This window comes from Haliotis cracherodii, unplaced genomic scaffold (assembly GCF_022045235.1).
Source record: "Haliotis cracherodii isolate W230 unplaced genomic scaffold, xgHalCrac1.p SCAF_21, whole genome shotgun sequence".
Classification (NCBI taxonomy): Eukaryota; Metazoa; Mollusca; class Gastropoda; order Lepetellida; family Haliotidae; genus Haliotis; species Haliotis cracherodii.
In genome coordinates, this window is record NW_027266277.1 from 3,455,956 (window position 1) to 3,469,346 (window position 13,391).

A 13,391-nucleotide genomic window follows, 5' to 3' on the forward strand; every position below is an offset into this window, starting at 1 on the left:
GCGTCTCAGACGACAGGCACATGTGGCCCGTGCCTTCATCCTCTCTTGTGCTACATGATGCCTATATTTAACGAATTTATCATATTTATCATTTCTTGTAAAATATGTCTAGGTTACAATTAAATCGGTCTGGCCACCGTCGGAATCTCATAATGATTACTCGAAGTTCGTTCAGGGTCAGGTGTGGCGTGACAGGGGATTGGATGGTCACGCTCGCTGACGTGTTTGATGCATGTCATCGTGTCCCAATTATGTCGATGCTCATGATATCAGTCCCTGAATTGTCTGGTCCAGACTCGATTATTTACAGACCACCGTCATATAGCTGGAATATTGTTGAGTATCGCGTTAAACAACAAACAAACATGTCACCGAGTTGTGATGTTGAATTACCAGGAGCACGGATGGCCTGGTCCCAAACCCTGTGTACACGTGCCATGATAAGACAAACATTCAGTTCCAGAAATATAGTTGTCTTAACTTATATAAACAAACATAATTCTTTAAAAAGGAATCCTCAAACTGCAGGGCAAAAGAAAGTATACAATTGAAAATTGGATTTGACCAAAAAATTACCAAAAAACCTTATCAAAACGTTACTAGGCTAAAACAGTCTCCGAAACACAGGTCAGAGCGAATCAGGGGAGAGTCATCATTCCATGTGACAGTATCCAGGGGATGATCACAAAAAATAATAAAGATACTTTGATTGGGTAATGAAAAATTGACATTTTATATAAAATATTTTTAAAAAAATACAAAAATACTGCGCTTTTTCATTTTGTCTTTTCGATGAGGGTCATGAAAAATATGTACAAGGCCATTGGGAGGGTCATATAAAAACATGACAAGCATTTTGGGAGGGTCATTAGTGGACCAAAAACCTATGACCCAAGCACCCCTGTAATATATGACCGATCCCTTATTTGCTTCAAAACACAACCATGGTACCCCTATCAAACACATCCCCATCCAGTATATTTCTTGTTTTAGATTTTAGACACCATCAGACATTGATGCATTCTCGTTGTTTGCCTGGCACTGTCGTATGGACAAAGGAGGCCCCTGTCTCTTAGTTTCCGCTGGGGCTGAAGAGAGGTTGAGGTCAGCTAGGCGAAGGGGTGAAATTAGAATTGGGGTGATTGCTTGCAAAATATATATTCTCCGTGGTTAGACTGACATTGAGTCCCAGAAATAAAGTTAGCTTATTACAAAGGATATATCTGCAAAATAAAATAAAAATAATCCAAATGGAGCCCAGACCAATGATTTATTTCCTTGAGGCAATTTGGACTTACCCACTCATTCTAGACTTGAGTTGGGCTCCTTTATGAATTTACTCGCTAGTGTCTGGGAGACAGACGACTCTGGGGCCTGTAAGAGAGACAAGTGTCAGTATCTAGTCCCACTGACACCATTGGTCAATCAGCAGTATTACCGTGAATGTGGCAAACGAACAGGACATGCAACTGGATGCATTCACACCTAGACCGACACGCCCGGATATTAACGAAGTCTTGTTCAAGACGGTGTGAACGCCAACTCACTCACTCACTCACTCACTCCTAGAATACATACACCACCTGTTTTGTGGAAGTCCCCAACCTATTTGCATTGCATGTGCGCGTATGTGTTTTCTAACAGAGTTGATAATGTGAAACTGTGATGTTATAAGGTCCATTCTCTTTGTTGAGACTATTGAATCAGTGAGAAGCATGTGGGGTACACTACATACTTGTTTTTGTTATAAAACATTTAAAATATGTGAACGTTTTCGTAATATAGCATACAGTGAGTTGCCATCTTCAAGAATGAAACATGACATGGGCGTATACATTTGACGTCTAGTTTGAAAATATTGCCAGGCCTCCAACTCTGGATCCGCCAGTCTAAACTTAAATCACACATTCTGAGAATTTGGTCATGATGGGAGTAAGCGGTTGTACGCCGCTTTCTTTTAGTAATATTACGGCAAGGGTACACCAGAACATGGCTGTCCCCATTGTATCCATGTCGGGAATCGAACCTGGGTCTTCAGCATGACGAGCGAACACTGTAACCACTCGGCTACCCGCCCCTTTGCTTTCCCTGATGAAAAAACTACTGACATCATTGCACTAAGTTACATAATAAGAGTGTATTTTGAAATCAGAATGGATGAACTATTTATATTATATCAGTATCAAATAATGCCTTCAACCGCCCCCCCCCCCCCCCCCCCCCCCCCCCCCTTCATATCGGAAACTAATAAGAAAACTTTAATTCTTCACCTCTGATGCTAGTTTAGTTAAAAATTAGGCAACTCAAAATTTGAAACAAAGTTAACCTACAGTAGTATCTGCTATATACATACAAGCATCTCAAAGGAAGATTTCCTACACTAAAAGTGTGCAAAATACCCGTGCCTCTTAAAATATATGTTTACATTAAACGGTACATGTATAATATATATTTCCTTTGCCTGGTTCGTGTAAATGGATACTTCTCTTTATTTTCTTTATTTGAGATTTTTCTCTCCTTTTTTAGAATTCACGTTTCAGGTGGTTTTGAAAATCATAAATTCAAAATGATGAAGAAATTACATTGTGTCATATCTATTCTTAGATACTGCAAGCTGGCACTGACTGTTAAAAAAAATTATTTTTTTAAATATAAATATAAGATTACATATTTTATTGTAAACATCCTGGTTGGGGTTACCTTGGGGCAATAAACATAGATTTTAATAGACAAAAAGTTATTACTTTTCTAACATCACAAAATATATGTTTTTGGTCACATGACTTGGTATTAACTAAATCCATACTATTATGGGATATATCAACTCAATCACTGACGTCACACTGCGCATGTTCAATTAGGACCTTGCCGCCTAATGTGACGCAGGGGGTCGGGAAGTGAGCACTACCCCTTGTCAACTACCCATGACGATCGATACAAGACGGACTTACTAACTATATATTTGCCGCAGTTTTGTGTATTTGTGAACTTGAGAAGTTCGTGACAACCCTGACATGGCCGGGGGAGGCAGGAAAGACGATGAGGGAGAAGAAAGCATGGACTTTGACGACGTGGGGGAAGGTGAAGATTGTAATTTTTGTAATTAACCTCAATTTCTGTACACTTTTTCCTGTTTGACTTAGCAAATACTAGCAAAATCTAATGTGCATAGTTAAGTTAGATGACTCAAGGACTAATTCATCCTTATTTTGTGGTCTAACAAGCTGTCGTTCAGTTTTACCGGCAAAATGTTTCGATCGCGGAATCCCCGTTTGCGTCTTTGTTCATTTGCATATCATTTTGTAAATACGAGGTTTCCCGGTTTAGAAAGGGATTTTCCCGTTTCTTGTGAGTTAGATACGATGCATATGAGCTTTTATTGGTTTGGTTGTGTAATTGAGACGATTTCTGAATTTTCTTAGCATCTTTTGCGGAGATTTTTGTCTAATGCACAAAGATGGGATAAATATCTGGATAAATATCTGGCGTGAATCTGTCTGCGCATGCTCGGATGTGACCTGATTCGTTGACCTCCAACACATGTGAGGCCGACTTTGTCTCGACCATATTCAGATTAGCAAATATTTGTGTCTTTTATGAATAAAGAACACCATTTTCAGTTTTGGGCAGGGCATTTATGTACAGAGAATAAATGTATACCCCTTAGTTAGTGTCATGTGGATTTCTCGTCCAAATATTTTGAAAAAATATTGATGCATGTATTTTTTTTAACAAATGATGCCGCTTAGTAAATTTATCGATAAGTCATGTTTAATGTATAAATTGTAGTGTGCAAAATAACATTTAATTACAAAATGTTCAGGTAACTCGTGCTGTTTAACTGTTCATGTAAATCAATATGAATAAGAAGGTGTACAAATTTTCAGAGGGGGATAACTTCTCTCCTTTTCGGGGTTCCTTCTATTCGCCCCAAGTTGGAGACGATTCTGAAAATCTTACGCCTATGCGTAAGTAGTTTGTGCATGAAGCTTAGTTTATGTTACGTAGTTGCATGATATATCTTCAGCATTGCTAAGTAGTTATTATCGTGTCTGATCTTGGATTGTAGTTCAAAGCTGAATAAAAAGAAATTGAAGACTGGTTACATACTTTTAATTTAAAATTTATATGGATATTTATGAATCAATTTCCTTAAAGGCTTGTACACAAAAGTCAACGAACACCCACTCCGATCTTGTTTAAACATTATAAAACTCTGTGTAAACTTGTTAAAGATTTAAGTAACTATAAAATAATTTAGATACTGGGTCCCAAATTCTAATGCTGACATGCAAGTTTCTATAGATGCTATGTTTGAAAGAGGGTTTACCATGTTTACTTTTTGTGAGAAAGTAGATAGTGCCATGGTCACTATACATTCCGTTTCTGACGGTTTAATTAACCAGATAACATTGCACATGCAAAAGAGGCAAAGACACTTGATTAAATCATTAATCATAAGTGTGGAATTTGTGAAAAGCATTACAATGTATGTTTTGTAGGTCTAATGTTGTTTTAGTATGAGTATTTAGTGAAATGGGAAGGTTTATGTAATTAATGTAATGGTACTCCAGTGTTTCCCTCAAAACTTAGATATCAGCATGTTTAATTCTATATTTATCATATTTATGGAAGATGTGGAAGTTGACATGCTGGAAGGAATTCTGAGTACTTTCATCAGTGACATGAACTGCTTTGGAAAGCAGTGTCTTGCTTATGCGACTAAATCGACATAAGTCAGCATTAAATTCTTACTAAAACGTTTCAGAATAATCTGTGGATATTCTACCGTTCTGTAATCTTGTCCATGGATTTGTATAACTTCAGGGGTTAGAATAGGCCCCCCTCACAACCACTGCATAATATTCTGGTCTGATTGTTGTGACATCACTGATTATGTGCTGTACACTCACAATATCAGTTACTGGTCACAAGTTTCTGTCTGCCCCATATTATTTTCAGGCAACTGCAGTAAGGATTGAATATTGCGATGTAAAACAAACCAAAAGACGGTTGGCATGAAACGAGATGATTGGCTTCAAATTGCTGTTGAAACACTGGAGTCACCCTGTATGAGATCAGAATAGGAAACCCAGCATTCTGTATTGTGGTCAGGCATCAGAACTGCTATTTGTTCCATATACAAGTTGTTTATCACAACAACATTCTCAGTGGTAAAAAATGTATACATAGCAGTAGTGGATTTTACTTAAATTTGAAGGTTAGTCTAATAGATGAACATCTGATCGTCATTTGATCTTGGTGCTGTCCTTGATCAGACACTTACATAGTAGTTGAATCTTTGATATGTTCTGTGACATAGGAACATTGTAATGTCTTATGAGACATGTTTGGAATGGAGAAAAAACCCGAAGTCTTGTCTTGGGTTATTTCTATTTGTTATTCACAATCTGTCATTTGTTCCCATGTCACTGACCATTCTGTGTTCTGCTAGCTTGTGTATTGTAGTGTGTACTTCTTAGCTTCATAGTATGCATGAACAATATGTATGTGTGATACAACAATGGTGCGCCTGGTGTAGTCCGCTTCAGGTTATCATGGTGAAGGTGACAAGGCTTGGGTTTGCTTCCAGTTAGTTTGTAATACTTTTGATTACAAACACATTTATCAAATATGAGATGTGCTGGCTGTTTATTCGTAACATTCAGAGGAAAGAGTGGCCTGTTTGTCACAGGTCCTGGTGCCATAGTTTGTAACGTTGTGGTGATTGATTTGTCATGGAATAATGCAATATTCAGTCATACTAAAAACCAAGGTTTGATAAATCTAATCAGTTGTCAGCCATACAGGCATATCCCAAATGGGAGATATTTGACAATTAAAACTCAAAATAACAAAAACAGACATTTTGACCAGTAGATTTCTTTAAGTACAGAGGGTAAATATTTTGTAAGTGACGATTGATCCAAGCTGATTATTACCCAATGATTGAATATCTTGTGACCAGCCCCAGAGTTGCAACTAGGTAATTTGGTCGCCATGGCAATTGAAATTTCCACTTGGCAACCAATATTATTTTAGCAGTCGCCACTTCGCTACTTGGAAAAATCAAGCCGGCAACCTGATATCCCTAACTGCATAATATTAGAGACAGAAATACAGTACATAAATAAATACTGGTTGACTGAACTAAAAGTTAATTATAAAAATCTAAAAATCATCATGGGAATTGTGAGGTAAAACATTAATCGATTATCTTGTCAAGTATTTACAACAGCATTATTAACAACAATGCGTTACACCAAAGGAATCAGTATTGCTGCAGCTAAGCAGATTTGATATGCTTAAACAGCATTATATATTACTGGCTATGATCTCCTGGCTCCTTAATTTTTCGACCCATAAAGATCCGGGGTATAGGTCTTCAGCAACCCACGCTTGCTGTAGAAGGCGAAGGTGCTTGTTGTCAGATGGGACTAACGAGATTGGGTGGTCAGACTTGGTTGATGAATGTCATCGATCAAAAATTGCGTGGATTGATGCTCATGATATCAATCAGTGGATTGTCTGGTCCAGATTAATTTATTTACAGACCACCGTCATATAGCTGGAATATTGCTGAGTGCGGCGTAAAACAACAAACCAACCTCAAGTTTTCACAATGGCTCCTTGGGCAAAAATTATTCTTTGAGGCCTGTTGTGATAATATGTATCATTTCACAATGCTTTCTAATGTATGTGATGAATCAGACTTGAGTGAAATGCATGTTCTGAAAAACGCTGCACCGCAGGGATTTCCTGATCAAGATCTGAATGTTTTGATGGTACTTCCTTTGAGATGATCATACACTTTGTTACATCTGAAGCAAGTACAGTGTACTTAGACAATGTGACATGCGTTCATGATGGCCTGGCCTGGGTGAATAGGGTTAAGGTCTCTTACAAATGTATGGATAGAACCTGGGTAATACTAAGAACATGCATGAGGAAATGTTGTTGCTTCATGCTTTTCAAAATGTGAAGGGGTCCTTGCAGGTGATTGTGCAGTAATTCTTTTAAGTAAGAATCCTACAGATAATGTGCACTGATCATCATAATCAGGTTCATCAACCAGCAGTTGTACGTGATGTCTGTACCTCTTTCTCTTGTATGTAACGAATGCAATAATTGATATAATGTTTGCGATACATTGCCAACTAGAAATGTCTCTAAACAAATCTTGTTGGCCTGATACAGGCGCAAGTAGCCAAGTTGGTGTCACTTCAATAAATAAATGGAATAGCTTCAATGAAATATAAATATATACATGACATAGCTGTGGAAATATTGCTAGATATGAACACTTGTTGAATAGATTGCTGTACACGGAATACTTGGATGCATTGTTGCACTATACATGTAAATACGAGGGCTGGTAAGAGTTCAAAGCCTGACTTTCAACTTTTGGCCATAACAAAGTTAACTAGTCAATGTAGAACATTGTTTAAGTTGTTCATTGCATGTGTATTTGGTCTGTTGAGGCCATTTGTGTAATAGTGACAGCCAGTTATTACGTGATAGGGGTCCAAATGGACACCAATGGAAAAGAACGAGTACTTAGCAGTCTTTAAATTTTTTACTTTAGTCAGAGGAAAGTGTTCCCCCAAGAAATTCATGACTGCATGTCACAAGTGTATGGGGATAAGTGCCCTAACTATTCCACTGTGAAACATTAGACAGCTATGTTTAAGTCTTCAAGATCAGTGAAGAAAGTTATTGCCACGGATTCTGGGATGCAAAGTTGAACCTTGTTGATTATTAAGAAAGTCACAAGAAGATTAGCCTGAGAGATTTGATCAAAGAAAAGCGGTGAGGAATGCTGACTTCTGGAGTTCTACTACTATATGACAATGCCTCTTCTCACACTTCCACTTGCAAGGGTTGCTGTGTGACAGTGTGGGTTCGAAGAGCTTCCTCACTCTCCATACTTGCCAGACCAGGCACCAAGTGATTTCCACCTGTTTCCTAAACTGAAATGACCTCAAAGCTGCCATGAATAGGTATTTCAGGGTGGTTTCAGAAACATTCTTCTTGACTGGATTTAAAAAGCTTCACTATCCATATGAGAAGTGTATTGAAAAGCAGGGAGATTAAGTTGAAAAATATAATTAAAAACACTTTCAGAATTGTTGGTTGTTTGTGGCTTAGAACTTTTTGACTAGCCCTCGTAGAGAATACTGGCACATCATGTGTGTAATCATATCTTGACAGCATGAACCCTATGAAACAAGTGCATAGTATCCTAGTTTCAACATATACTGTTTGAATCAGCACTATTGAGCATTGTTGAGTGAGTCACTTCGCACACAGCTGTAATCGGATGCTTGCTGCACACGTTATACATATATATTGTCAACTGTACAGTATCGCATGTCATTGTGGATTTGTCTGTGCAAGATACTTGTGTTAAGAACATCACAAAATGTGTGAACTGACGAACAATGTTATGTTTGTGGAGCTTAGGAATGTGTTTTTGATTTAGACGTTTGATTTAGACGTTTGATTTGTTCTATGCCCATGTAACCATGATAACAATTGTCCCTATGCTTATTGATGGAATCAATATAATTGATGCAGGGCTCGATTTAGCTGTTGCACCAATGCAACCAGATATTGAAGATGTTGAAAGATACAACTTCATATTTACATCAACATGTACCAAGTACATGTAAAAATAATTGGTTTCCTAGCTCTGACTGTTTCCACACAACAATGATCTTGGAACACATTCAGTTGCTTTAAGGTATATTTACCAAACTACGTTTTACAGCAGTACGTCATTAATTTCTGTGACACTGGTGGCAAACTGATAGATTTATGGGACCGGGGTACAGCCTGGTTTTGTGTGGTGCAACTAGTTTTTCATGTCAACATGCACCTAGCGAAAGTTAAATCAAGTTCCTGAGTCGGGTCCTGAAATGGTTGAAATTGTAACATTTCTGTCTGTGACTTTATCCACTCGCCTGAAGCCGCTGTCTATTAGAATTTCTTATGGTCTTGCAAGATCAGCTTTTTCGGCCTATGTACTAAGACCAATATTTACTGAAAATCATACCAAAATGGGCAAATAACTCAAAACGTTTTGGGCATAGACTGACATCTATGTTTTATTGGAATTATCTATATAATGGTTATTGAAAAAAAATCCAAACTCTGAAATACAAATTCTTCTTTTGATTGGCTCCTTACTTTCTGTATAATGTGTACAGCTCTTGCAAACAACTTGGCATTTTATGAATAATGCTATATTTGAGGCTTGCAATGTATCATGTATTTGGTTAACAAGTCCAGCTGTCCAATGGTAGCCATGGTAACATCACTGTAACACTGCTGTAAATTTGTTGATGACAAACACCCATTGAGGAACATCACTTTGGTAGGATGGATTTTCAGTTAACTAAATGTAATTATCTCAAGGCTACTTTGGTTATGAATAATGACAAGACTTATAATGTGCACCTGTATGTATATGATGTATATAGTATGCTTTTATGAGGCTTCTGTATGAATGACTGGTACGCTGCACAATAGGCTTTGTACATGTACGTACCCCTTATCATATTTCTAATGATTCATAAACAATATGTATTTCAGTTAGGTAACACATTTTAATCCTGACATGCTTTAGGGAACAAGTTAATTTAAATTGAAGTAAACTGATGTGTTTGATGAACTAGTCCTTGCTTGTTGTAATGTTTTAATGAAAAAAAAAAGAAGATTTTGTGTTGTTCAATATCTGTCCATATATAATGAAGTGAGGAGAACATTGCTTGGACTTTAAACACATGGATATGTGGAAGTTTTTGTGATTCAATGTTACTTTGCTTGGCTCTGAATTATTAGACTAATATTTCTCAATTTTCTTACCAGAAGAAGAAGAGGTTGCTGAAGAGGTGACGGAAAAGAAAGGAAAGAAGAGAAAAACTAGAGATGGAAGTGAGAAGAAGAAGAAATCTAAGAAGAAGAAAAAAAGACAAGCAGACAGTGATGTGGAACAGGTAAATTATTGAATAGTTGGCTCAAGGGTTAACTTGTGTGTGACATACTTTGGTTATAATATGCCTGGGGTGATGAAGAATATGTGACAAGTTGAGTTTCTTTCACCAGGGCAGTGAAGCAGAAGATGACGAGGATGATGCTCCTGTTGAGGTCACACCTAAGGAGAAGAAGAAGAAAGGAAAAGAAAAGGCAATTATGAACTTGAACTTTTGTCATGTGATCATAGAAGAAAATAGAATGAAGTATAATTATCAACAAAATGATTGTAGGTTAAAGCCGAGGACAAGCTAACACCAATAATTGCATCCCTGGTCTTTAAAAGCATGAAATGTTGTGCCACTGCTTCCCATAACCTTAGCTTGTCATGGCTTAGTATTGGTTATGATGGTTGTCATGTCTTCTGGTCCTACTGTGGATTGTATGTTATGTCGCTTGTTACCTTTCAGAAGGAAAAGACGTCCTCTGAGATATGTGATTCCTATGGGATGGTTGATGTTGATATCGAATACACAGATGATGACTACAAGACACTTACAAACTATGCCCTGTTCAGTAAACATGTGCGACCCATGTTGATGAAGGAAAATCCAAAAGTGTCCACAACAAAAATGGGCAACGTTGTTGCTGCGAAATGGCGTGAATTTGCCAGACAGATATCAGCAAAAGCTCACGAAACAACCCCAAGCAAAGCAGAGGGACCCTCAACGCCTATGTCTACTGCTACCTCAGCAGCAGCAACACCATCGGCACCAGACACACCTGGTAAGTGGAAAACTGGATTCAGAGGCAGGTTGGCAAAATCTTGTTGAATTAAACAGTGCTCACATTTGTCTTACTATGCTCTTTAGGGTTGAGTCCATCGTCTTAATCCTTAGATTTATTTGTATGTTGTTGAAATTCAGATTGCAATACTTCTGTGATCCTTTTCGGCAAAATATTGGAGGAGACAATGTCTTGGTGCAACAATTTGCTTTATGGTAACAACTGAATACAATTCATGACTTGAGAAACGTGTTGCAGACGCAGCTGATGATGCTGATGATTTGTCAGGCGATGGTGAACTGGACGAATCGGTGGACGAGAAGCCATCTCGTTCCAAGAAATCCAAATCTAAAAAGGGGGCAATTGCTCCCTTGAAGATAAAGATCAGCAAGAAAAAGAAGAAGAAGAAGACTAGTTCTGTGAGTACTAGATCTTACCATGATGACCAGGTAATTAGATTTCTCCTGTTCACGCAGGCTACTTTCAATCCAGTTGAAGTATATTTATACAGGGATGTCTCTAGACCTAATTAGAGGCCGATGTCAGCCTGCAGCAAATGTCAGTAAAAATTCCGGAATTGGAATTAAGCGATTCCCAATCCATGCGGTTATACAGTCATCCCTCGTCATAACACAGGTTTTGGGATCCATGGATGCCCCCTGCATTATCAGACACTCGTGTTATTCTTAATATGGAATGCAGGTCGGTAATATTGTATTACTTGTGCATGGTGCGTGGAATATGCAATATGCTAGTGAAATATGCAAGTTAATCCTGTTGCAAGGATTAACTTGTGTATGTATTTGCTATTACCAATGACGACAAAATGTGTGTTTGTGGTGAAAATAATTAAATTTATGGGAAGCATTGATGACCACACGGTTTAACTGAATCCTCGATATCACATATGGCGTTATTGCGAGGGATGACTGCAGTTATGACGTATGGCTTTGTTAGGTTTTAATAGGACCAATACAGAAGAAGAGGTGTTATTGCTTAGTTTGATATTGAATGCAATATTACACACACCTGAATTTAGGAAAATAAAAACTTTTTTAAAAGTCCTAATTTGAACAAAATGATATTTTCCTGAATTAATTAGGCATTCTAGATAAATCCCTGCTATAAGTTCTTCATTTTATTCAGTTCAGACAGTCATATGTTCATTGCAGCACTTGAAAATAGAGGACAACTACTCATTTCTAACAGTTACAGTACTTTGAAGTAATCCATAGTTCTCACCAGGCCCAATAGTAAATTAAAGAGCTTGTTTTATTGTAGGTACTGTTGGAACTATACCATTGTAGAATGTAACATATGAACTTCTAGTTTGAGGCCATTATGAAACAAGTAAATGTAGTTTGAAGTGATTGTCCAAACCTGTCTCGTCAGCCGCTGGGTACAAAGCTTGCTTGTTTTTCTGCAGGATGAGGAAGAGGGTTTCAACACAAGTGATGAAGAATTTGAGAGGCAGCTAGAGGAAGCCAGCCTGTTGAGTGAAGTAGCCAAGGCAGAAGGTGGATCGGCACGGAAACGGAAAGGGAAAGGAAAGGGCAGAAAGAAGAAGACAAGGACTACAAATAAATATCCTGATGATCCTGATGCTGATGGTTATGAGGTAATGATAGCTTCTTCTCTCCATATTCATTTCCACATGAACATGAGTTTCTTCAGCCAGATTCAGGCCCAAACCCTGACTGGTTCCCTTGTACCACATGCTGTCATAAGAGGCTGTCACAATGGGTGTGTCCTGGTTGATCATTATTAAACATATTTTGTCAACTGATTGCCCGACCCTGAGTCAGTAAATTACTGGTGACTTGAGAACAGCTGACAGTGGCATAAAACCACATCACCCACTTTACTGTATTAGACATGGTAAAGCAAAAAGTACATACAGTAAACTGCGTTTATAGCGAACAAGCATTTAACGAACTGACCGATATAACGAAATTATTTTTTGTCCTGGACATTTGTTGTATATATGCTTAAAATGAACTACGGTTATAACAAACTAAAATTAGTGGTCCTTTTGAGTTCGTTATAACAATAGTTTACTGTACGTATAAACATACATTTACAAACGTAACAATACCTTGTGAAGATTACCAGGGCTCGATTTAGCTATGTATAACATGCAACAGTGCAACCTATTATTGAAAAGTGCAAACTTATATTTGTCTACATACACCAAGTGCTTGTAAAAGATTTTTTAAATTTGTGTCTGACTTAACCTTACTTTTCCACACATTGACTTTTGAACACATTCAAGCTTTATGTCCCATACTATGTCTCTAATTATTGTTATGTGTAATTTGTCATGCTTTCTTGGGCTTGAGGTCATCAAACTGTGGGTACTTCAAGATTATTTACACGTTCCACTGACATTTTAAAGCGATACATAGTTACTTAACGTAAAATCATGCCATGAAAGATGATATTTTATATATTTATACAAGTTCATGCTTCTCTGTTTTAACTGTGATAAATTTATGGTACCAGGGTACAACCTGATTTTGTCTGGTGCAACTAGGTTTTCATGTCAACATGCACCTGGTGCAAGTTAATCAAGTTCCTTACATCGAATCCTAAGATATGTACAGTGCTGGATATTGTTTATTGTTTGTAAT

General features: G+C 37.6%; 1 protein-coding gene across 14 annotated transcripts in view; it reads left to right on the top strand.

Moving 5' to 3' along the window:
* The first annotated feature begins 2,851 nt into the window (after positions 1 to 2,851).
* LOC139470697 (chromodomain-helicase-DNA-binding protein 4-like) overlaps positions 2,852 to 13,391 on the top strand; it is a 47,281-nt gene continuing 36,741 nt past the window's right edge. For 12 of the 14 annotated variants that reach the window (XM_071252939.1, XM_071252948.1, XM_071252944.1 and 9 more), the window contains exons 1-7: positions 2,852 to 3,081; positions 3,888 to 3,968; positions 9,871 to 9,998; positions 10,108 to 10,188; positions 10,446 to 10,761; positions 11,020 to 11,210; positions 12,188 to 12,379. In XM_071252939.1, the coding sequence (XP_071109040.1) occupies positions 3,015 to 3,081; positions 3,888 to 3,968; positions 9,871 to 9,998; positions 10,108 to 10,188; positions 10,446 to 10,761; positions 11,020 to 11,210; positions 12,188 to 12,379 (1,056 nt within the window). In that variant the 5' untranslated portion in view covers positions 2,852 to 3,014. The remainder of the gene's footprint in view (positions 3,082 to 3,887; positions 3,969 to 9,870; positions 9,999 to 10,107; positions 10,189 to 10,445; positions 10,762 to 11,019; positions 11,211 to 12,187; positions 12,380 to 13,391) is intronic. The other 2 variants (XM_071252943.1, XM_071252946.1) reach the window with 2 other exon arrangements.